A 25,365-nucleotide genomic window follows, 5' to 3' on the forward strand; every position below is an offset into this window, starting at 1 on the left:
CAGGGTGGTGTTTCAGGGATGGAATGATGGAAATCCTGGGAGCAGGGACAGACCAGCAGCTCGTGTGTGCAGGGGGGAATCAGCCAGGAGTGTCTGGTCAGTGCTTTTCTCCAGCTGTTTTGCCAGGTGTTTGTACTGCAGGTAGTTTTAAACCAAAGGCTTGTTTTCAGACGTCTGGTTTTAAAGCAGGTTATACTTCAGTGAACATCTGGCCGGGTTTGTTTTCTTATGCTCCTCCCTGGCACAGGACATTCTTTTGTCTCTTGAATGACACAAAAGAAAAATATGGCTTCCCTTGCCATTACCTGGAGGAGCTGGAGCGGTGGTGTTGGGGGAACACCATGTTCCTGAACTGACTGTACAAATCACAACAATCATCTCCCTGTGAGAGCTTTCGAGCCCTGCAATCAGTACTTTACATTCTAAAGTGATGCTTAGGTACAGGAGTTAGGAATAGAAAATGGCCTTTCTGCTTGCAGCTGCTTAGGTGGATCATTTGTTTGAGTGGAGGGAGTTTTGCAATGTGCCGCTCACTCAGGCTGTGTAGGGCTAAATTTGATGAGTTTTCATTCTTACTGCCCTTCCCTGACCTCAGGCATGAAAGTGCAGTGCTTTTCTTCCCCTGGGTGAGTTTGCCAAGTTTCATCCCACTGTTCTCTGTTGAACCCGGAATGCTCCACAGCATCCAGGGGTTCAGCAGCTCCTGCGCCCTCCAAACAGGCTGGGGGTTAGCCCAGGAACTCTCCTGAGAGCAAAGCTGGAGGAAAACTGGATGACTCCAGGCAAGTCAAAGCGATTTCAGATGAGCTGGGGGGGGATCACAAGATGGGGAACTCCAGCAGTAATATCTAAGCACAGCTCTAGCGGTCACCAAGCTAAAACGAACACTGCAGAGAGCTCTGGCAGATTCCCCTCAACAGGAATTGAAATCAGTGACTTAAAGGAAGCAGGCTTGAGTGTCCCATGGCTCACAGTTAAAAGGGACACAAAGCTCCACAGGCTTTTACCCCCATCCTGTCCCAGTGCTCAGCCTGCCTTGGGGTTTTGGGGGGTTTCAGACACCGTGTCTGGCTTTTAACTCCATGTGTACTGCAGTTGTAAGAGCAGGACTGCAAGGGTAGGACTAAAGGAACAGGCTACATTCAATTCAGGATTGTAATGCGGAGCTTTTATTGTGGTCTCAATAAAGGAAAAAAAGTATCTCCCTTATGCTTTAAACTCTTGAAGGAAGTTTTTGCTGCCCGTAAGAGCAGCGGCATCTCCAGAGCCATCTCCTAGGCACAGATACAGATTTTCCTACGCAGTGCAGCCCCTGCCCTGCCTCCCCTCAGCCCAGGCCGGTGCTGCCGACACACCGAGTGTTCCAAGCTGAGGAGTGGCTCCCAGTGCAAGTCAGAGCACATCTGTCCACAGCTGACCCACGCAGCACCAGACCTGCACAACAAAGAGATGCAGTTACAGGCTCCCCACGCCGAGGAGGCTTCTTTTGAAACCTTAGACGTTCACTCATTTCCATTTCCCTTACAGGTCACCACTTGTACTGTCACACCCCTTGTCCTGCACCTGGCCTTGGGCTGATTCATTCCTTCACTGGGAGGATGATGCATCAAAGCTCACATTCTCAGCATGTAAACCAGGGATTATTTTCACCAGGGGAGACCAGAGCCTGACGCACCACGAGTTTCACCCCGGTGATGTGAAAATGGAGGAAAAAAAAGAATTTATGATGCACACTGAGATCTGTTTTGCTTTCTGTAAAAGCCCCAGAACCGCCTTTCTAAAGAAGGTGTAGGTTGTGAGAAATCAGGTCTGTGACATCCAGGCTTGCCTTGTTCCTGCAGACTGAAGGCCTCAGGGTAGAGAGGAAGTTCCCTTTCACAGGGAAGGCAGGGATTCCCTTTCTGTCTTTGTCTCCTATGGAATCTATAAAGCACCGTGAAGTCCATGAAAGGCTTTGAGTTGCTCCCCTGAAAGAAACTACAGAACAGCACTGCCACTAAAACATCTGAAAAGAGGAAAACCACAGAATGATATCGTACTTTCCCTACTATTATTTACTGGAAAGTCCAGACCAGCGTGACAAAGCCAAGGACAGGTGACAGCATTTGCTGGACTCCACACAGCAAATGTTTGGGACCAGCACTGCTTCATGTTCTTCCCTGTGAGGGTGAGGAGGGGCTGGGATGGAATTCCCAGAGAAGCTGTGCTGGTCCTGCTGTCCCAGCCCTGGCAGTGCCCAAGGCCAGGCTGGACACCCTGGGACAGTGGAAGGTGTCCCTGCCCATGGCACTGGGTGAGCTTTAAGGTCCCTTCCAACCCAAACCATCCTGTGCTCCTGTTTTCCTGCCCATGTGCACATTCCCAGCGGGCTGCTGTGGCTCACAGCATCCCAGAGTGCTCCTTCCTCCTGCCCAGTCACTCTGGGAGCCTTGGAAAGGAGAGCACAGACAGATGAACCCTTCCCAAAACGTGCACCTGCACCTTGCCAAGAAGGGCTGACACCTTCTGGGGAGCTTGTGAAGGCAACAGGACAAACTCCAGGTAGCCTGGAGGAGGGGCAGCAGCATCTTAATTATGCTGAAGTGAAACCTGGTTTTATCAAAACTATAAATAATAAATGAGCCATTGGTCTTCATCTGCTGCACGATATTTCTGGAAAGGTTGGTCTCCTGTGCAGAGGTGTTCAGTCCTTCTAAGTCTCATACTTTGACACAAGTTCCCACTCTCAGCAGAGCAAAATTAACATTTCCTCTATTTTTCAAAACCCTAATGAAGGTTTCTTTGTAATGCTTACTACTGAGGCAAAGAAAAAAACAAACCAAAGCAAACCTCGCTGTGAGCCTGTTTCTCAGAGATGCTGCTGTGATTCCCTGATCTGTGCTGCACCTGCCTCTGCTCAGCAGCAACTCTTGGTGCAGCTTTTCAGGAGTAAATCTCACCTGATAATAGCGGGTGCCTCATAAATAACTGTGCCAGCACGGCAGGCACTGGGGAGGGAACCTGCTTTCCACTCGTCTTTCACCCTGTTGCCCCAGATAATGGATTTAGAAACGACAGTAAATATCCAGACACAGGAATCTAGTCCAGTTATTCCCCCTTCCTCCATCCCTCTTTCTTGGAAGGACAAGCTCCTGTCTCTGAGCTTTCCCTCTGCTGCCTGGGAGCCTGCATTAGGATGGAGGCACTGGAGCAGATTTTTGGATGTGGAATACACAGAGTTGCCAAAAAACCGAGGGCACCAATAAGTGAAACTGCTGCCTCCAGTTGTGCTTTGTTCCATTTCAGGTCGGCCTCTGCTCCAGCACAGGTCAGACACTTATCCAAGGGTTGATAGCTCCTGAATTATGCATGTGTGGAGCAGCTCCACACCCCCTCTATTCCCTCTGCTCTGAGCCCCGGACACTGCAGGTTAAGTGCACTGCTCAGCCCTGCTGCAGTTCCAGGAACCATCAGCCACTCATTTTCACACTCTCCTTCCTCGACAACTTCCATTGAACCATTTACAGTTCAATTTATGTGCGCTCCCTTTTTGTTCTGACCCACACTCAAAGTACTTTCAGGCCAATTTATTTTCATTCCGCCGGCGGGATTTAAAAGTTGTCTCACAAAAATCTGCAAGTCCTTGCTTATTTAAAGCACGGGGACTGCTGATAGAGGAAGTTCCATCAGGACACTCACATTTCCTTTTCCTGTCACAAAAAGCACCTGATCTGTCCTGTAATCTCTGACAGAAAGGCAGAACTCTCTCTGTCTTGGACAGAATGAGGTTTATAGCCTGGTTTCATCCGCAGAAAAATGGAAAAAAATGTTCCTGTACCACACAAACTTCCCACACTCTCCCCATCAGCACCCTGCTCTGCGCTAGCAAGAAATAAAACCTTGAGCATCACTTGCTGGGAAGAACTTGAGTGCATTCCACCTGGCTGGGGCAGGAAACAACACTCGCTGCCAGGCTGGGGGCTTTCCTCGCCACATATTTAATTCCTCCCACACCCGCCTCAACCATCCGCAAGATGCCACAAAAAGAAAGAAGTGTATCCATCAAGTAGCTAAGCCCAAGGTAACTGTCTTGCTGTCTAATAAAATTAAATACATGAATTTTTCTCCAGGTACGGTGGAGATGAAGGATTTTCTCCCTCAGCCTGCAGCCATGCACAAGATGTGTCTTCCTCTGGAAGCTGGTTTCACATGGTGGCTTAGATTTTCCCACTTTGTATCTAGCACCATTTGAAATCAGTGTTCTAGGAGCAAGAATTACAGCGTGGGAGGAGACCAAGCACCTGCTCACTTCAACAACATCCTCTGCTCCACAAATCAGCCCCTTTTCCAAAGGCTTTTTTTTTTTTTTTTTTTTTTTTTTTTTTGCCAGCCATCCACTTTGTAACATCATCTGATTTTTAAACACCTCTCCAACCACTGTATGCACCCTCCCAAGCCAGGGCCACATCAGCACAGCCTCCTGCTCGTGTACTTCTGCTTAATAAACAATGGATATGAGTTCAAGTTGTCCAGAGTAAAGTGATCCACAAAGTGCATGAAAATCAACGTTTGGTACAACGTGCTAGCTCTTGTACCTCGACAGGCAGAGTATGTTTGATACCCAAAAACCTAGGATCTAACATCTAATTTACTGCCTCAGAGCAAAAGGATTTCCAGCCTCTGCCTGGGGACTCTACCATCACAGGATTCTCATTCCACAGCTCTGCAAACACAGAAATTCCCTCTGAGAGTTTACCCTCAGCAGTCAAACACAGCGGTGCCTTCAGCAACCCCAGAATCCCAGACTGGTTTGGGCTGGAAGGGACCTTAAAGATCATCCTGTTCCAACCCCTGCCATGGGCATCGTGAAGACGCCACACAGCACAAGCAGAACCCACTCCTTTCTCCAGAATCATTCTCCAGCACACGCAGAACCCACGCCTTTTTTCCAGAATCGTTTTCCAGTTTGCTGCTGGTACCTCCTAGCAATATTTCACTTCTCCAGCCCTGCATGCCAACCTCTCAAACGAAGCTGAACTCTTTTCTGCCCTCGGAAAAGCCGATCCCTGTGCGGATGAAGGTTTGATCAGAGCACTGAGTAGTCGTCTCTAAAGAACGCATAGCTGTCATCTACAAGAGGATCCTTCTCTGGGCCAGGAAAACGTCTCTTACACAGGCTGACCGATTTCTCTTGGTGTTCAGAGTCTCAGTTTTTGTCTAGCACCATTTGAAATCGGTTATGATGTAGGGGGAAAAGCAACAGTAATGGGAAACTTCCTTCCCTCAGCCCCCAAGTCACAAACAAACACCATCCAGAGCACGACCTGGCCTCCCAAACACTTCTGCTTTGGTGCTCTCTGAAGTTCCCCCCACAGGCCGAGCATCCTGCACAAAAGGAGGACACTCAGCATCCCCTTCAAGTGAGGAGGGGATGCTTCCAGACACAGAGAAGCATCTCTCTTCAAACATAACTCGGCTTCTTCAACTCGAGCGAGCCAGGGCCTGGGTGTGTCAACACAGCCACCCAATCTTCCAACTTTTGCTCCATGTGCTGTTTGTTTGCCTTAACCTGTTCTTTACACAGATTTTTTTTTTTTTTTTTTCTTTTAAATAAAATTGTGTGCTCTATGCTCCTGGGCTCTGTCTCAGGGAGAGAGATCACCTGATTCCCTGTTGGACAACACCCAAGTGCTGCAAGTCTCTTCATTTCAGCCCCCAGCTCCATTTTCACCACCCTCAGAAGCATTCAGGGAATCAGAATGGTTTGGCTTGGAAGGGACATTAAAATCATCCAGCTCCGACTCCTGCCATGGGCAGGCTTGAATTAAACACTGATTTGAAGTGTGACACTGAGAACCCACCAACCACGGTCACTTCACATTATTTAACCCTAAACCAGGTAACTCTGGACCTGTTTTGTTACTCCCACTGCCCCTGCTACCAGCAGATGGCAACAACACATTTTTATTCCACACAGCCTTTCCCTCAGCACAGAGCTCTTTAATCATCAGCTCCAGACTCCAAAATGAAATAATTCATGCAGCACTGAGTTTTAGGAAAAAAACAGCACAGGGCTCACGACAATTAGGCCAAATTAATTTGTAGGGCTGAAGTCAGATTCATAGAATCCCAGAATGGTTTGGGTTGGAAGGGACCTTAAAGATCATCCCATTCCATGCCCACAGGCAGGGACACCTTTCCTCTAGAAACTCTGCTTATCCCATCAATGCTCACTGCAAACCCAAATCCACAGTGTAAAGTCGTGCAGCCTGCCATCATTTCCACACCAACTCGCTTCTGAGTATCACAACAACCACAAACTGCAAAAGAAATACAGCCAATAACCAATATGAGGTTATTTTTTTCTATTCAACCCTCTGAAGGGCTTCACTCTATCAGGCAGCTGACTCCACACAGGGCTTTGCCACAGAAGTTCAGTACATTTCAAGCGTGAAACTCACACAATTCCTAAATCCACTCTCCCTCACAGGTCACCTAAACCCACCAGAGCTCTATTCCCTAAGGATTGCATTTGTCACACACTGGACAAAAGGGCCAAAATGCCCTCTGGGCTTTGCCCCAAGTGTTCCACCAGAACAGCCCCAAGAGAAACTTCCTCTCCTCCATCAACTTTTCACAGATTTTTTCCCAGGAGTCAACACTGTAAAATTTTGGAGGTTCTGGGAAATTCTCTGCAATTCGAAAAGGAAGCCCCAATAGATGCTCAGCAAATTAAAACCCATCCCCTACACTGCTGCTGGGTAACTGTGCACAAACTGCAAACTCCAGTCTCAGCAGTTTCCACCTGATGTTTGGGACACTTAAAATCACCTGGATGACAATGGGAACAGAGCTGCTCAGCACAGTGACGAATGAAAGACAAACACTTACTGCTAATATAATTTAACATTTTTATTTGGAGTATTACAAATCATCGCTAATCTTTACATCCAGAAAGAAGAGTAAAAATACGGCCACTTTTTACAGTGATTTCACTTCCCAATTAAGTACAATCCAGTGTATTTCAGCACATTGCAGAGGCCACACAGAGCAAGCTGAGCTCCTGACCACCACCACACTCAGCCCCACTCACACACTCCAGTGTTTACAAACAACTCCCAAAGTGAGATATCAGCCAGGCCACGAACAGCAAATCCTTCTGCAGAGCCAAAGCCCCTTTCTAATATCCACAGCCTATTATGAACTCTAACAATGAGACTGCTGGGATTGTCCCAAAAAGCCCCATAAAGCCCTGAACAGTTCTGTGCCACTCCAGCAGTCTGCTGATGACAGGGAGAGCGGTGCCAAGCAGCCACAGAGCAGTCAGAGCAGTTTCAACGCTGCCTCAGGCATCTGAAGCGAGGCTATTTGGGTTTTCTGGGAAAATCAGAAGCTGCCTGTGTGCTGACAGAGAGATTCACGAAGCTCAAACCCGTCCTAGTTAAGATTTGGGGTTTGCTGAGGAATTAGAAGTAGCAGTGAGTCTCAGCTACTGGCAAGCACCGTGGTGGGAGCTCCTGGAGTCAGAATCTGGACTAAAAGATTTGAGGGACAAGCAGCAGACGAGAGACCAACACATCTACCAGCACTCACACAACTGAACTGCTTTGGTTTGCCCTTACCATGGAAAGTGAGTGACAGGGAAAAGCTTCTAAACAGGAATCTGATGCTAAATCCAGTTTTTCAGAGCTTGATTTAACATCCCAGTCTGCAGCCAGAGGTTAGAAATGTGGAATATGTGACTTCAAGGAAAAAAACAAGCAAGGAAGGTGGATCACACAGCACCAGTATCTACCCTTGAGAGCAACAGAAGATCTCCAGAAATGACATCAAGGCTCACGAAAATCAAGCACCCTAAGGAACTTCCACTGTGCTCATGACAGGACACGGCCACCACTGAGCTCTCAGCAGCTCCTTTGATCAGAGACCTCCTGTCAACAGGCAGGGGTTGCCTTTGCTACAGAATCCTTCAGTTTTCTGTTCCAACAAATCCACTGCAGTCTTTGGGGGATTATAGCGAAGAATCAGAAATATACATGGCTTTTTTTCCTTCTTAAAAGCAAAGGAAAAGCTATAAAACTCTGATTTCAAGGCACGCTTTAATTCATTATATATATATATATATATATATATATACAGCAACCAGCTTTGGCAGACAAAGAGGTAGAGTATATAAGATCTTAATTGTGATAGTTTAATTGTGATAGTTTCCAAAAGACACTGCCTTCAACGGCACCAGACTCAAGGACTGAGCAACACATTTCAGAGTACAAAGAAAACAACAGAACCATGTACACCACCTCAACTGCAAGAAAAAAAAAAAAAAGGGAAGGGAAGGACAAGCGGGTCTGAGTGAGCAGAGCCCTGCAGGAGAGAGGAGAATATTTGGGCATCTTCTGTAAGCAAAGAGGCGGCACTGAGGGCAGCAGGCAGCAGCAGCTGGCACTGGGACAGTGACATTCCAGCACTCCCACAGGCTCTGGCATGCCACAGGTATTGCCTTTCCCCCAGCTGATGCGCACAGGAGGGCAGGGAGGGGCCCGGAAGGCAAAGCAGGATCTATCTGTGTTATCTTTATGCACACACGCTTTCTATCCTATCAAGCATCCCCTCCTCCAGCTCATCAGCACAGCAAGACACAGCACAAGGAACTCACAGACAGCAGCTCACTGAGAGGGCAATCAATCAATCAATCAATCAATTAATCATTTTGCAGCTCTGACAGGGATATTCCACTGCAAAGTCCCTCCCACCCCCCCGAAAAGGTCAGTCATGCTTTACACATCTTATATTCGGCAGAACTGGGAGTGCTGTCACGTTTCCTACAAACAAAAAAACAAGTCAAATCAGAGGGTTTTACATTGCAAGAGGTTTTTACATTTACACTGAAAGCACATCCTTAGTTTCATCATTAAAGCCACGGGTAAAGTCACAAACTGGGTCGTTCTTTAGCCTCCCTTCACCAAGCAACTGCTGGAATGAGGAGATTTTAGCTTCATTCAGCTCCTGAACTGTCAGGAATGACCCAAGGAGTAGCAGAGCCTTTGATCCAAAGGGATCATTTCAAGTGATGACTGATATCACCAAAAACTAACACCAGAACACTTAAGAGGATTCCCATAACTCCGCCACTGCACCCTGAAATTAATTTTAATTACAGTGTGTTGTCTAGTACATATTTTCTACCCAGAAATGAAATATCAGTTTGTGTGGATCTTGATTCTGCAGTCCACTAACAGCAACTTGCCAATACTCAAACGTGCAAGAATTAAAATTCACAATGACACTGTTATAAATGTCCCGAGTTCTGCTCTGCTTTAACAAAACTCCCACCCCATACCTAACCCCAGTGCTATGACTCCAAGTCTCTAAGGAGTTCCACATTCCAGAAGAAAACCTCCAGAATTACCAGTGTTTTCACACACCAGGCAAACAATTTCTCTTATCATGTGTAAAGATAAGTTTGGAATGAAGAATTCTATTCTATCTCCTGATTCTTTTTTACTCTCCAAAAATAAGCCAAATTAACCCAGAAAACAGATCCTATCTTAATTAAAAACACCTTTCTTCACAGTGAAGATGATATTCCTTCAGCTGTACATTACTTTGGAATAAACCTCAAGCTTAATCTTCATACAAAAACTCACCAAAAATACTGAAAATTCACTTGTCCTTTACAAGTCAACAAAATCAAGACCATGCACGTGAAAAGACCTTTGCATTAAGCTGGAGTAAGAAGAGGACCCATCACCTCCTCAGAATTTGTGCAATGGAGAAAAGAAACGTAAAAAAAAGAAGAAGCTGGTTTAAAAAATATCTGTAGCTCCAGCTCTGTTGAGACAGCAACGACAAATGCTGGCAAGGAACAGTCGAACTGAGCTGTCCTGTCTGCAAAGTGCTCTGCCCAAACAAGGTTTGAAGAGGCAGATTTTGGAAGACAAAAGCAGGAGGAACCCCAGCTCTCACCACATGCATCTCACTGGACTGAGCATTAGGTTAAACTACAGGAGAGGACATGAGCTGCAAACAAACAACTGTATTTTGATCCTTTTCAGGGCTACAGGACCCTGAATTTGAAACAAAAGTCACCTTTTTGTAAGAAGATATCAAAAGATCTTGTTAGACCATTCAATCTCTTCTAGAAAGCAAAAATGCAGACGAATCAGTATTTGTGAGAGATGTGATCTGGTTTTCCCTGAAGGGCTGGACAACTGCTTTTAGAGTTTCAGTGCTCAAAGGTGGTTTCCAGCTTCCAATTCCAGGGAATTAAACGTTTAGCTAAGGAAAGTAACTCACCACTGGGATGGGTGCAGACATTCTGCCGAGTATTGTAGGCATTATGCTACTCATTCTTCAAACACAACACCAAGAAACGTGATTTACAATCATTGGAAGCTCTTACTGACACTGCTAAATGAGAATTCTTTATACATTATATCCTGTTCTCCCAAAATGAACGAAAGGTTAGGATATTCTTTCCTACAGGAAGCCAAGATTCCCAGCTAGACGGATTCCACACTCCTGAAATTCCAAGCAAACCACAAGAAAAAAGACACTTAACGCTGCATTGCAAGAAGTCCAAATGAAGTGGAAAGTTGTGTACCTTTTCATTAATTCATTTGTGCGGTTTCTTCCATCTCAGCTGGGACATTAGTTTTTAAAATACAAGTTTCCTTGCAACTCTCATCAACTGTGTACGAGCTGAACAGCAGAAGGGGAGAAAGGTCTGATTGAATGTCCCATCCAAGTGCATTTTAAACACACAAGAAAGAGAGGCCAAGGAAAGATCTGCTGTCATTTGGAGGCTACGAACCAGCAAGGATCAGGGGCTGGAAGCACAACAGCTCACAAAGGCTCAGCCGCATCAGGAGCTCAGGACACTCAACAGGGAGATGGAGGCCTTAATTAAAAGGAGATTAGATCAGGGTTTTCAGACAAGAAAGAGCTTTAACAGTCAGATGCTCACAGAGAGGAAGATGAAGGGAAGCACTGGGCACAATAAGGCTTTTCATGCTGTCAGATACTCAGGAATGTCACATTCTTTTAATTTTTGATGCTGCTGCTTTGGATCCCTGCTGCTTTCTACACCCTGAGAAGTCTCTCCACAAATGAAGGCAGCAAGTGCTGCCCTGAACTGCCAGGAGCTCTTCTCTGGCCCATCCAGGCTGCAGAATATCCCAGCACTGAACAAAAACTGTGGCCCAAAAGCACCAAATTCCTCAGCAGCAGACTCCAGCCCTTGGATTGACATTGCATTGCCTATTTAAAAGACACTAAGGCAAAACCTCACTGGTTATAAACCACCTTCAGGGCTCTCCTAAGTCCTCTGTGTGTACCTCATTACAAATATGAACCACAGGAATATTCCCTCTGGTTTGCTTCATTTAAAGCATCCCTTCGTTTCATGTACTCCAGATAAATCCCAACGGATTCTGGAAAAAGACAACACGGTTTCGATGAGATGCTTATCCTGACATTCCCTGTGTACCACCTAACCTGCTCTGGACTGTCAGTGTTTTGCATTTTACAAAATATTTGTCTGACAAAAAAGGTTTTTTCCAGAAGATAAAATCAGACATCGCAGCAAAAAGCAATGCACAAAGAGGAATTTAAATCTCCTGCCCCTCCGTGAAAAACCACGCACAGACCCCGGTTGTTTTGAAGTTTAAAACACCCTGCATGCCTCATTAAAAACAGAACAGGAATTGCTTATGCACAAATCTAATAGCTTACAGTTGATTTTGCAAGTCTTGAACATAGGGACACCCAACATTGGGGCTGAGGAGAAGAAAAACCTGAAAACCTTCTGGCAGCACCAGCCCACAACCAAGACTCCCCTGGCTTTGGGAGATAAATTGACATGTTTGAAGCAGATGGACAAAAATGCTTTCCCTGGCAAGTGGACACCGCCAAACACAAGCTTAAGAACAGCGTTTTTCCTTCCTTGAAATTAGTGCAAGCGTTAGTTAGCAGCTTAGCTGAACAGCAGACCCAAAAACAAAGTCATGGTTAGGCTGTAGCTTCCATCAGCTGCTGGGAGGAGCTCGCACAAAATCAGACATTCGAAAAAGAAAGGGCACACAAAGCTCAAGAAATGTAAACATCAGCACAGCTTCGGCTCAGTCATTTGGAAATCTGCAGTATTGATAAAAAGGAGGCTTACTCACCCGTTCTGTGAGAAGAATTTCTTGTAGATCCAGAAGGCTGCCAGGAGCAGCACAACTACCACAATCACTTTAGGAAGGATTAAAATGAAAAAAAACACATCACAACGCAAACCCTTAGTGATAAAGATAATCTTCAGCTCACAAAAAAGCATCAAAATTTTTGCAGAAATAGCCTTGTTCTCATCTACAGGTTTATCCCACCTTTAACGCTCCCCTCAAAAAACCCACAACCCAACTTATTTATGGAATGAGCCATGTCAATTAAATATTTGATTCTTTACTCAAAAACTCTGCGAGATAGTTCAGCTCAGAACCAGTGACCACCAAGATGGGAAAACCCCACCAGCTCAGGAACACTAAAAGGGGAACGACAGGGCCCTAATGTTACTTTTTACAAGTTTATACAAATCTGGATAACAAAAGCAAGGACAGAGGATGGACTGAACACTTCTGTTCACTGGCAGAGTTATTTACTCACACCCCCAAGCTCTGAAATTGATCAAAGTTTGCCAAGCTGTTGCAAACTGCCTTTGAAACGTGACCTCACCACATGAGAAATTTCACATTTCACACTAAATTAAACTGTAATAGCTAAACAATCTTTTTTTTTTTTTTTGAATCATGCAGCTCTAACCAAAACTCCAAAATCATCCTGCTGCCCTCCCAGGTGACTGGAATCAAAAATGGATTTCCACATAAAAAATATTAACTTGCACTGTATTTTTTTAAGGTTTTAGAAAATACTTACCACAGATGATGGCTATAATATATCCACCTAAAAACAGAAGGAATCAGAATCACAAGAGGAACACAGGCGCTTCTTACTCAAAAATTATTAAAATATTCACCGAGCTATTTCAAGTCAAATACTTCTATCAACACAACCTTTGAAGCGGGCTAATTTAAACAATAATATTTACTTAACTTAGAACACGAATGCTTTAATTACTTTCATCAAACCCTACTTTTCACCTCAAAACAAAGAAGGAGGCTGCACGGAACCGTTTGAACGTGAAAGGCCTGCTCTCTTTGCTCTCTTAGGCGTGTTTTCAGCCCGGTTTTTGCAGTCCACACTTACTGAGCTGGCAGGTCGGCACCGCAGGCGCCCACTGGTTGTTCCCAATGTACCGGATCTGAGCCTCCCCGTGCAAGGTGTACCCCGGGTAACACTCAATGGTAATTAAATCCCCCACGGAGTAGGAGGGTTTTTGTCCAGCTGTCACTCTCCCATAACTTATGACTGGTGTGGAACCAGAACCTTCAGGCTCACCTGGAAAGAGAAAGGGGTGGCGGGCGGGGGGTGAGGGTAAAAAAAAAAAAAAAAAAAATCATTAAAAATGTATTACCACATTTAAAACTCGTCAGTCTGCTCACGATTTTAGGGATTTTACTCACAGGCACAGTGCTGTAAAGCACCCCAGGAACTCTGTTCTTGACAGGTGACTGTCACCTCTGCAGAGCCATCAGGGAAGGAGCAGCCAGGATTGCACCTGATCTGGACAGACTCCCCTCTTCCATAGACACGTCTGTCTGGAACCAGGACCCCGTTGGGGATCTTCGGGGCAGGACACTCAGCTGCACTAACTGACAGAGGAATTTAAAACAAGTTTCATGAGAATAAAGTTTGTTTCATAACTCAGTAACTCATTCCACAAACACAAGTTGCCTTCATGTAAGAAAAACAGCTCAGCACACGTCAGAAGTTTAACTTTACCCCAATTTTAAGTAAAAATATTCCCTTTACAAAACTTAAACGTCACTGTAGGTACTCATTAAAGTAACACAACCCCATGATGTGGCAGCTCAGAAATCCATACTGGTTTATTATTTCTCTGAGCTCTAGAATAATTTCTACAAAGCAGGAGCTGAAGAGCTGCATTAAAAAAAAAACACACAAAGACTTCAACTACTCTAGAAGGATTCTACAGCTTTCCTCACTGGGCAACCTCCTGATTCTCTGTATCAAATATTTTCTCCTGTATTCCACACCTTTTCTCCTGTATTCCACACCTTTTCTCCTGCATTCACCCATGAAATCACTAGCTCTATTTTAGCTAAAGCAATTTCAACACGCAAGAGAAATTGTAATCTTGCAGAAAATCTTACTTTTCTTGCAGGTTGGTATTGGAGGGACCCAGGCGTTATTTTCTCCACAGCTAATTACGTCTGCTCCAATCATGACGTAGCCTGGATCACACTGAAACACAACTGAGTCCTTGTACCTGTAGGGAAATCCAAATCCAGACGTTTTTCTCCCATTTTCAACCTTGGGGTCTTCACATTTGACCACTGAAAGAGGAGAAAAAATTGTTAACAGAAACATTTGCTAACATTTGCTAACAGACAAAAACAAAGCCTGGAAACATTTGTTAACACAAACACTGCACCAATCATAACATCCTTTCCCTACGCGCCAATTTCCTCAAGTTGTTTTGGAGAAACTTTGTAAAAACATCGATTCCCGCACTTCTACGGGGGCTGTGTATTTTAGGAAAAGGATTCTCCCTTAGCTTTTTACAGTTCCTAATCCAGCCCCCACATCCTTGCCCTGGGCACAATTTTTCTGCAGGATTTACGGCCTCCCAGTTCCTTCACTTCGGCCTCGTCGCTTCTACCAACAAGACACTCACACTGGTATTTTTCAAGCTTTAACTTCAATTTCAGCCACATTCTGTGCCCCAACCCATCAATATCCACCACGCTGATCTCCACTGGAACCGTACCAAACTTTGTACCCCAGCATTCTTCCTCGAGGCAAAGTCCCTTCTCCCCACCCCGCTTCCAAAGAAAGGGACAGGCACCGTAACAAAGAATGAAAAAGCCAACAACCTCGGCATTCCGGAGGCGGTGCACTCCAAACCCCGTTCGAGTGAGCGTCAGACGTGCAGTAAATGGTGCTTGTGCCAATGAGGAAGAAGGGATCGCTGCCCCTGGGAACATCCCGACACCTGTAGGTCACTGAGCTCTGGTACTCGTAGCTGGCTCTTTCCTCGTACTCCCCATTGGCTATTTTGGGAGGCGGCTCACAAGGAATTTCTGCAAACGAAGCACAAAGATTGGTTTTGCTGCGTTCGCCGGTTCAGCTCAAAGAGCCAGCCTTGACTCTCGAGGCATTTCGCTGCAAATCTGACACAGCTACTCCCAAGCCACGCTACAGAACCTGAATTTCATCAAGAGGTTGATTTTAATGTGAGATGATTTCCGTCAAAACTGACATTTTTCAGTGGTCATTCCTCAGGCACAACCTGAGTAGTTAAGGAAAAAAAAAAATCATCCCTGTTTTGCCATCGTTTTTTTGCACTGGAAAGTTGGTGGCACAGCTCTTTGTAAATTTCATTAGTAAATAAACTAAACCCCTCTGAACAGAAAATAAACACAGCAGAAATTTACTTACTTTCACAGTACGGTAGAGTTCCACTCCACCCAACGCCTCCACCCTTGATGTTACAGGAAATCTCTTCATTACCCCGTAATCTGTATCTAGACAGGTAAAAATTTTGAAGAAGTGAAATTTCAATTTCTCATTTCTCCAACAAGCACTAAAAATTTTGTTTTCGTAATTAATTCCGTTCTGTCATTATGGGGATGTAACACACCAAGGTCTTGTTGTAGTAATGAGAACAGAATCTTGTTTATTTTGCTGACACTCTCGCTTTGAAAGCAAAACAGAAAAAAAAAAAAGAGACATCACTAAGGAACTGTGGAAATCTCCCCATTTTCAGAAATACCCTCTAATATTAAAGTTCTAAAATTACTAATACTCAAGGAAAAGGAGAAGAAACCTCCTTAGTGTTTTTGACTTAATTATTCAATAATGAAGGATGATGAATATATATTTACTCCCTCTGCCACAGGAGCATTAAAAGAAGTCACTAGAGGTAACACTCCAGTTCTGCAGAATCTCACCAAAAACGCTTAAGGTTGATGCAAAGAGTAATTAAACCAAGGAAGCAAATTTAATTTAGCTGTAATTTCATTTGCTACAGGTAGAATTCAGATTTCAGGTCAGAACTGGAATAGAAAATTTGGGTTTGGCTCAAATCTGGTGTAAACATAAAAAAAAAAAAAAAAAGAAAAAGGATTCATTAACTTCATCAAAACACTTACCCTTCATTACAAGCAAATGTCAATTTTGAACCAAATGTAAGATCTCCTGGATTAAAGTAACCATTTTCCAAGTCTCCTGGGTACTCACACCTTCTCTCTGGAGGAAAAAAAAAAAAAAAAAAATTAAAAAAAAATCTACATTTTTGTAGTTATATACAAAGACAAAATCTTTAGCACTAATTGCTAAATTCCAATCCTCATTTAAAACACGGCAAAACCTGAATTCCCACCGAAACCGTCAAACAACATCGGGGGAAAAAAAGGAGGACAAAAAAATAAAATTACCTTTACAGAACACGTCCGTGGGTGACCACTGCAAGTCAGCGCCACACGTCCGGGTCAGTGCCACCCCTGGGGCTCTCACGTATCCCGGCCGGCAGGTGAAGGAGATTTCGGTCCCAACTGGAAAATCCTTCATTTCCCTGAAGGGCTGGTCGAGCTCTGCGTACTGCAACCGCTCGGGAACCGGACACGTGCCTGGGAGAGGAAGGAAAAAGCAGCACAGCACCTTAGCAACAAGAAGAGAAACACGCCGAGGTGTAACAGCACGGCAGACAGAATAATTCAAGAGCTTTTGAGGATGCGTTTAAGCAGTTTCCAATTTTTTTTTTTAATTTAGGTTTTAACTGCATCCAGCTCTGCCCGTCTATAGGGCACGTTACTCACTGTTTTCTCAAGTTTTTTTGGTCATTCTACCCAGACAATGCATTTCCTTCCAGATCCTAGTTTTTGTCTGTTTGTCTTTTTTTTAAGCACACGACTTGACTCACCGTACACCCATTTCGCCTGCTGCATGAAAAACAAACAAGCCAGCCCCACTCACAGAGCTCATTGTGCTTTCTCGAGGAAAAAGGAAAGCGGGTCTCAGGGGCGGAAAGCGGAGTTTGAAATCAGCTCCAAGGCCAGGCTGGACAGCGGTTACAGCAACGCGGTCCAGCGGCAGGTGTCCCTGACAATAGCAGGGCTGGAACGGGATGGGTTTTGAGGTCCCTCCCAACCCAAACAGCCCCACGGGTCCGTGACTCAAAGCCGCCCGCAGCCGCCCAAACCCCTCGTGGTTCCACCACCGCCCTAAAGCCATTTCCTTCCTGCCTCCCCCTCGCCCCCCCGGGCAGGCCCCGAGGGCACCCTCAGCACCGCGGGGACCGGAGCGGGGAGCAGGGCCCGGGCCCGATCGCGATCCCCATCCCCATCCCGATCCCGATCGCGATCCCCGCTCCCGATCGCGATCCCCGCGGGGGCTCCGCGCCGCGCCCGCCGCTCCGAGCGCCCCTTCCCCACCGGCACCGCCCGCCCGCGGCAGCAAAGAGCGAGCGGCCGCTGACTCACCCTGAGCCTGGGCTCCGCCGAGCTGCCACAGCACCAGCACGGGCGGCAGCAGCAGCACCGAGCGCGGCAGCGGCGCCGAGCGCTGCCCCATCCCCGCAGCGGGGCCGCGGCTGCGGCCGCTCCGCTCCGCTCGCTCCCGGCGGCGGCGGCGGAGACGCAGCGCGGGCCCGGCTGCGCATGCGCGCCCCGCCCGGCCCGGCCCGGCCCGGCCCGCCCTCAGCGCCGCGCTGCCATGGCCGGGCCCGGCCGCCGCGGCCCTCAGCGGAGCGGGGACAGCTCGGGCGGCTCGGCACCCCCGGGACTGCCGGTATTGCACGGAGCGTGCTGCTCCCCGAGCCGGGCTCACACACGGGAGCGCGGGGTTAGCTCGGGTCGCGGGCAGAGCCGCTCTGTTGTCATGAGTTAATTTCCACGCTAATGACGCAGGCCCCGGCTCGGTTCAACGCATGCTCAGGGAAGGCTCTGTTTGTCTCGAAAGTGTAAATTTTAGCAGGGTAATAATCATTGTTCAGCTGGAGAATACGGGGACCTTGAGTATTTTGCCAAATAAATTACATCAACACCTTGATTTATTTCATCCTTAGAGCTGGTTCGTTCGGAGATGCTCTTGACTAAGGGATGCTCCTGCCTGCTCCACTCATCGTTTCTCCTTTTTTATGGATTAGGGTTGAAAATGTACAAAGATCTTCCACCAAAGAATGCCCCCATTTAGAGTAATCTTGACATACTCCAAATTTTGCAACGGCCTCAGCGAATTACAGTCCTGGGTGTGAGGAGATCAAACCCTTTCCTGGGCGGCTCAAGGAAAGAGGAAAAAAATCGAAGTGTATTTAATTGTGTAGCTGCCGTGCTTGAATACCAGCAGTGATTAATTAAAAATAACAGAGAGCTCAGGATGGACACCCCTGTGCAGGGCTGCTCGCCTTTGGAAGTTAGATCCCGTGTGTGGCAGAGCATTAAAATACAACAGCCAAAAAAAAGAAAAACCAAAACAAAACAGAAAAGACTTAAGTTCTAGGTAGACCTAAAAGAAGACACAGAATTGTCATCATCAGCTTTTATTAGGTTAAGCATTGATAGAGGAACATTGCACATAAGCATTGCTGGAAGGAAATAAAGGTGTAAATACAGCTGTAATTAAGACATTAATTAACACACTCCCACCCTTGCACAGGTATGCTTTGGTGGGCACAGAGAGACAGAGAATGGGGGTTATGGCCAACTCATTATTCATTGTTTCTCCCTACCAAAGCTTGGGCTTATCCACTTGGTTATCCAGCTTTTTGGAGATAAAGGAAATATTCTTCATCAGGAGCAGCGCACAGAATTCCCTCCAAGGCAGCACCCGCGCTGTGTGCGGTCTGAGCCTCATTAGATCCTCACAGTAACTACTGAGAGCAGAAGAACATTAAGGATTTACAGTAAAATGTCCCTTTTTCGCCACAGGATTCCAGTCTCCACATGAGCAGTGCTTCCTCGCTGCAGGGAATGAGCCCGGTGCCTGGTTGGCAGCAGCACGGATGCCCAGCCTAGGAAAGAGATATCCTGGTGTTGAGATTGGAGCCTTCCTGTTTTCCTACTGATGTGTAGAGATTCCATCGCCACCCGGAGAGGGAGGAGGGAGTTTCTGGGAAATGCTTTGTTTCAAAGAAATCACCCAAAACAACCCCAAACTGATGTTGTTTACATGTCCCGCTTTGTAGGTGAAGTGCTGCTAGCTGTGAAAATTCACTGTTGGCTGCAATCGATCCACCATAGAGAGCAGATTCACTTGTGAGTAAAAATACCATTGTAGCAGTTGTGAAAGCAATAAAAAAACCCCGGAAACCAAATTCAGTGTCCTTTTCTTACTCTACTACGGCTGAGGCAGTTTTTCAGTTTCTTCGTAATCTGTACAAATTAAAATCAGCTTTAAGTCAGAAGCAAGGACTGGCCTGGCAGTCAGACCTGTGCCCACAAACTCTCCAGGATGCAGAAACGGAAAGACACACTTTGAGGGTGGTGTCAGAAAGCAAAATAAGATGTTTTAAACCCACAATATTTTTAAAACATCATCTATTCAGCAAAAGAAAATATTCTATCAGAAGATGAAAGGGAAAGAGGTTCCTACTTGAGTGATTGCATTAGGAAAATAGTAATTCAAGGAGACAATGCAGTCAGCAATATAAACAAATGACAGGATAGTTGTTGCAGCTCTAACTGATATTTTGTGCTGAGGAATATAAACCCATACCTCCTATGGCAGACACGAGCCTTTGTGTTCAGTATCTGGGTTCAGGGGGGTTCTGTAATTATAGTTTTCATATGTACGATAATAGCTATGTGAAAAAGAAGAAAACAATGAATTGTCTCATAAAAAAACACTCGGTTTGATTTTCTTTAAGAGAGAGAGGCTTGAAATAAAATGACATAAGCACGCCACGGATTCCAGGTTGTATCATTTGCATGTCTGAGCTGAAGGTACAAATTTACCAGGCCTGGACACACTGAGGCCAATATTTCAAGTGTATTGAGTGTATGAAGCTTGGGAACTTGGCACCGAGGGGCAGGAATGAACAGCCAGAGCTGCCTTACCCTTCCTTCTGCTTGGAAATTATTTTCCAGACAACGCCTGCCCCCAGGAGTACCAGAACTGCCGCAGCTGCCACTCCTGAGGGAGAAGAACCCGAATTATTCTCACTGTGTGTTGTAAAATACACGAAATGCACAACAGAGTGTATCTGCCAAGTAAACAGAGGGAGGCTGTGCCACCGAGGCCGCTGAGCTGGGGACAAAAATGTTTGTAAGCTGCTTACCTAGGCCTACTGACCCGGACTTGGGGGACGCTGGAGGGAAGGAAGAAAAAGGAAAATCAGCAAACTGTTCTAGAAAAATACAGCATTTCTCAACTGTCCTTAATCAATACCGATAAACCTTTTGGAATCATAGGATGGTTTGGATTGAAGGGATCTTAAAGCTCATCCAATTCCACCTCCCTGCCATGGACAGGGACACCTCCCACTGTCCCAGGCTGCTCCAAGCCCCAGTGTCCAACCCGGCCTTGGGATCCAGGGGCAGCCACGGCTTCCCCATGCCAGTGTCTCACTAAGACCTACACCAGATTCCTTCAAACCACACCCATGTGATTGTTTAAAATGCCTTTGCATTTGATCTTTGCTTGGTTTACATTCCACTCACTCAGTTTACAGGCGGGCACGGGAGGGTCCCAGCTGAAATCCTCTTGGCACTGGGTGTGACTGATGCCTTCCAGCACGTAACCATCGTCACATTCAAGGGTGATGTTAGTCCCAGAGCGATAAGTATTTCCTTTAATGGCTTTTTTAACACCTTGGACATCCGGGAATTCACATCTGATCTCTGAAATTGGAAGCAGTAAAAAGAGGACACTTAGAGAGAAAACAAAATATGAGAAACACAGCTGTGGGTTATTTCGGACGTTGCTCTTGAATTCGTTGAGTGTAGCCAGGAGTTAATTCTCATTCCGCGGGGTAATTCCTTTCTTTGCGGCTGCAGAACCGGGAAAGTGCCTCAGTCCCACATGGGATTCCAAAGAGCGGAGGAAGCACGGAGTCACCTTTGCAACGCGGGAGGGGCTGGCTCCAGGCTCCCGACGCCGTGCAGTTGATGAAAGCGTTCCCGACCAGCGAGTAACCGGGATTGCAGCTGTAGGACACCGCGGCTCCGGAGGGAAAGGCGGCAGAGGCGTTGCCTTTGAGCCTCCCGTTGGTGATGTTTGGAGGCTGCAGACACTTCGCGGCTGGAAAGGCAGGGAGAGACAAACAGCAGGGTGCTGAAGGGTGGCCAGGGAGTGACTGAGGCACTGTCCCTCTGCGGCCTCGACTGTTCCCTTTGAATTTCTTCCCCTGGATTCAGCACCCTGTAACTCCAGCAGGCTTCCGAAGGCTAAAAAACTTGAGCTTGTTCTTATCACACATTCTGTGCTCAGATTTAGACTTTCTACAAACCTTCCCCTAAGGCAAGACTCGTTAAATGTCCTTTGTTCTTCTCTCTCTGCAGCCGGAACACACACCTTGACAGACGGGAGGAGGATGGCTCCAGGCTCCGGATGCTGTGCAATAAATGGATGCTGTTCCCAGGAGAGAGAAGCCAGGCTCACAGATGTAGTTTACAGATGTTCCCGGGGTAAAAACTGTTTTTCCTGGGCCGCGGAAAGACCCGTGGGTGATATCCGCGGGCTTGGAGCAGTGCAGCCCTGAAAACAGAGATGTGCAGATCAAAACAGAGCTCAGAGAGGCAAGAGGGAAAACTTCTGAGCAGCTGGGGAAGGCTGAACTCTCCCTCCCACAGCACTGACTCCAACAGCCCTGCCCAACCCTCTGCAAAGTTCCCTCAAAAAAGCAGGACAGGTTGGGAGGAGAAGTTAGTGATTAGTAAATCGAATTTTACCTCTTCAGGTAAGAGCCCTACCTGGCTTTGTTGTGGTTTCAGGGTGGTGATAACGTTCTGCCGCTCCATCTAAATGCAGCATTAAGAGTTTAAAAACGTGGTTGAGCAAATAAAATGCACAAAATTACCTTCATTTCCCATCACCCTGCTGTTACATTTCCAGAAAAAAAAATAAATTCACTGCTCTCTGATAATCAGTGTCCTCTGGCTACCAAATTCCTCACTTCCAGAGAATGAAGAGAATGTGAATTATGGATTGCAACAAGCAGTGTGAGAAAGTGCAAATCACGCCAATACTTACGGCATTACCCAAACCCTGGCTCACCTCCTGTGTGTGAAGAGAGGCATAAATGAAAGCAAAAATTTCTGGGTTCTCCTTAAAGTAGTTGGAGCAGACAGAGAAAATAAAACCAACTTTGGCTTCAGTGAGCAGGCAGGAGAAATCAGGAGGAATGTGCAATCCCGACAAGGCCAAGAGCTGATTCTTACCCCGCTCACAGACAGGCACGGGTGGGTGCCACCTCCTGTCCCCTTGGCACTGGGACGTGGGGTGGCCTCGCAGGGTGAAGCCTCTGCGGCACTTAAAGGTGACAGAGTCCCTGTAGGTGTAGCGGGGCTTGGGGACAGCCACCCTCCCGTTCGGGACCTGTGGGGCTGGGCACACCACCCCTGAAAGAGAAATTCCTCTTCAGGGATACGAAGCCGTGTGTGTGCTGTGATGAACACATCCTAAGGTCCGCTCTCGGTGTGCTCCGAGGAGTTTCACAGGCAGGACTTAGAGACTCAGGTAAAAATAATTGCAAGATCTGAGGGCTTTTAGTTCTTTTAGGTACCTTAAGGGTACCACAATATTTATATATATATATATAAAAACACAGATTTTTGCCCATAAACGGAGTAGTGTGAATATATTCTAAAATAAATATGTGAAATAGGGTAGAAATCTGTCAGTACTGCCACTCTCATGGATGCTTTACTATCCCAGCCTCGTGCCTTCCAAAGCAATTCCATCTGAAGAAAAGACTAATTGCAATGATCAACCCCTGCAAAACGTCCTTATGCTTTGGATAGCAGTACAGGATTTGGAAAATTCCATTTCAATCCTACTCAAAATACCACTCTTCTACTACAAAACACATTTTTTTCCTTGATTTCTTATTTATGGTTGTGAAACAAAAGGGACAAGTCCCTGCAGGCATCTCACAGCTCTTCAGTCCGCATTACTGCGACAGATCAAAAGCTTACATCTGGAAGACTTTTAGAAGAAACCAAACATGCAAGCATAAGAAAAGAAAACAACTATCCCAGAGGAATATTATGCTTTAACAGTCTTATTCCTTTAATTCTATTTGTTTAAAGGAAATGCTTTTTAATTTTAAGGACTCAATATGGCAATTCTGGCCCTGATCTAGTGGTGATCTACTTACTCTGACAGATGGGAGGCAGACCAGTCCAGCCAACATCTCGGCCCAGAATCTCACATCTCCTCTGGGGTTGTCCAACCAGTCTGTACCTGGGGGTACAGGGAGAGAAATACCAGCTCATGCCAAGTCCTTCAGCCTGGATTTCACCCTCCCCAGAGGTTTCCTTCTGCAGCCTCCTGATTCCAGCTGATCGCCAAGGTCTCTCTGCAAGTTTGACACGTGGGAATGAAGGACACCAAGTTCCTTCTTCCCAAATCCAAGAGGAGCAACACTGACCCCAAAAACTCTGGGTTAGGTTGGTCAGGAGCTAAATCAGGACCCAGCTGATTTCCAGAGGGCTGGAGCCTCCTTGCAGCATGGGCTTGCTCCCACTCTCAGCTCCTGCTCGAGGCCATCTGAGAAGGAAAACTGAAACTGGTTTGCAAATGAATCTATTGAGCACAGGAGGGAAAAACGAGACAATTCCCCCTTTCCAGAGCAAGCAACTGCGGCGAAATTGGAACCAAAATTCTGGTCTGCTGTGGGAGAGCAGCTGTGCAGAGAAGTGGGCTCTGATCCTTTGGCCAACACCAAACTCAGAGTCAGCAAAGGCAGCGTGGGACTCACCCTTCGTCACACGTGTAGTTCACGGTTGACCCAAAAAGGAGATCTGTCAGAACAACAACTCTGCCATTCCTGGGGGGTTCTGGGTGCTTACACTGCTTCCCTGGGAAAGAACAAGGCTGAGTTTAAACTCCCCTCTCGAGGCTGTGGGACACTCTGTGAGAAGGTATCTTGAGGCTCTGTCCAAGCTCTGACACCAATAAAGACGTGATTTTGAAAAGGCCCAAAGCGGCCCAGACCATGTGACTAGTAAAGCCATGTACCAATCTTTCCTTCAAAAAACTCCTCTAAGAAACCCACAGAACAGACAATTTCCAACAACCAACAGCAAAGGGACGGAGCTATTCACTTTTACAGAACTCTAGGGCTTCAGACCACGTGTGGTTTTGGAGGCAAGTGAGAGTTTGGGGCACTCCGGGGCGCCTCGAGTGTCCCGGCCGGCAGCTGTAACGCACAGTGTCCCCGGCAACAAATTCCGTCCGATTTCTGTATTCCCTGGTTAGCTCAGCAAAGGTGAGGTTTGGAGGTACACCACAGCCACCTAACAGGGGAGAAAAAATAGGGAGAAATGGTCAGGTCAACCACAAAATTTGTTTTAAAATGTATTTTGAGTACGTACAGCTTAAAATCGTTGTGCGAAATGGGTAAAAAGAGGGGAGGGTGAAGGATTCAGAATTTTGGGAAGGGTGAGGATGAGTCCTACGGGCAGACACTCCCAGGCTATCCATAACTCCAAGCTGAGAACCGCAGTGTACCTGCACACTGAGGGAGAGGCAGGCTCCAGTTGCCAGAGTCGGTGCAGTAGATGGAAGCCTCTCCCAGCAGGCTGTAGCCAGGGTCACAGCTGTAGTTCACAACCATCCCGGTGGGAAAAACCTCCAAGTCCTGGCTGTTGTGCTTTCCTTTGTCAATATTTGGAGGTGAAGGGCATTGCAGCACTAAGGAGAGAAGACAAAACAAAACTGAGAAAAGGGCAGGGCCATGATGCTGGGACGAGCTGGGGGAGTTGGGGGTGTTCAGCCTGAAGAAAAGGCTCCAGGGGGACCTTAGAGCCTCTTCTGGTGCCAAAAGGGGCTCCAAGAGAGCTGAAGAGGAACTTGGGACAAGGGATGGAGTGACAGGAATGGTTTCCCAGTGCCAGAGTGCAGGGTTGGATGGGATATTAGGAAGGAATTCCTCCCTGGGAGGGTGGGCAGGGGCTGGCACAGGGTGCCCAGAGCAGCTGTGGCTGCCCCTGGATCCCTGGAAGTGTCCAAGGCCAGGCTGGATGGGGCTTGGAGCAAGCTGGGATACTGGAAGGTGTCCCTGCTCATGGCAGGGGTTGAGATGAGCTGATTTTAAGCTGCTTT

General features: G+C 46.6%; 1 protein-coding gene across 1 annotated transcript in view; it reads right to left on the reverse strand.

Moving 5' to 3' along the window:
- Nucleotides 1-1,232: 1,232 nt before the first annotated feature.
- Nucleotides 1,233-25,365, reverse strand: part of CR1 (complement C3b/C4b receptor 1 (Knops blood group)) — a 66,919-nt gene continuing 42,786 nt past the window's right edge. The window contains 24 exon segments of the mRNA XM_058423520.1: nt 1,233-1,434; nt 1,829-1,977; nt 12,147-12,213; nt 12,895-12,921; nt 13,225-13,416; nt 13,542-13,730; nt 14,253-14,435; nt 14,976-15,182; nt 15,541-15,626; nt 16,254-16,350; nt 16,539-16,730; nt 17,583-17,996; nt 19,821-19,900; nt 20,157-20,232; nt 20,378-20,407; nt 20,760-20,939; nt 21,157-21,339; nt 21,613-21,795; nt 22,011-22,058; nt 22,479-22,658; nt 23,417-23,502; nt 24,020-24,119; nt 24,366-24,557; nt 24,772-24,954. Of these exon segments, the coding sequence (XP_058279503.1) occupies nt 1,328-1,434; nt 1,829-1,977; nt 12,147-12,213; nt 12,895-12,921; nt 13,225-13,416; nt 13,542-13,730; nt 14,253-14,435; nt 14,976-15,182; nt 15,541-15,626; nt 16,254-16,350; nt 16,539-16,730; nt 17,583-17,996; nt 19,821-19,900; nt 20,157-20,232; nt 20,378-20,407; nt 20,760-20,939; nt 21,157-21,339; nt 21,613-21,795; nt 22,011-22,058; nt 22,479-22,658; nt 23,417-23,502; nt 24,020-24,119; nt 24,366-24,557; nt 24,772-24,954 (3,431 nt within the window). The 3' untranslated portion in view covers nt 1,233-1,327.

Source organism: Hirundo rustica, chromosome 24 (assembly GCF_015227805.2).
Source record: "Hirundo rustica isolate bHirRus1 chromosome 24, bHirRus1.pri.v3, whole genome shotgun sequence".
Classification (NCBI taxonomy): domain Eukaryota; kingdom Metazoa; phylum Chordata; class Aves; order Passeriformes; family Hirundinidae; genus Hirundo; species Hirundo rustica.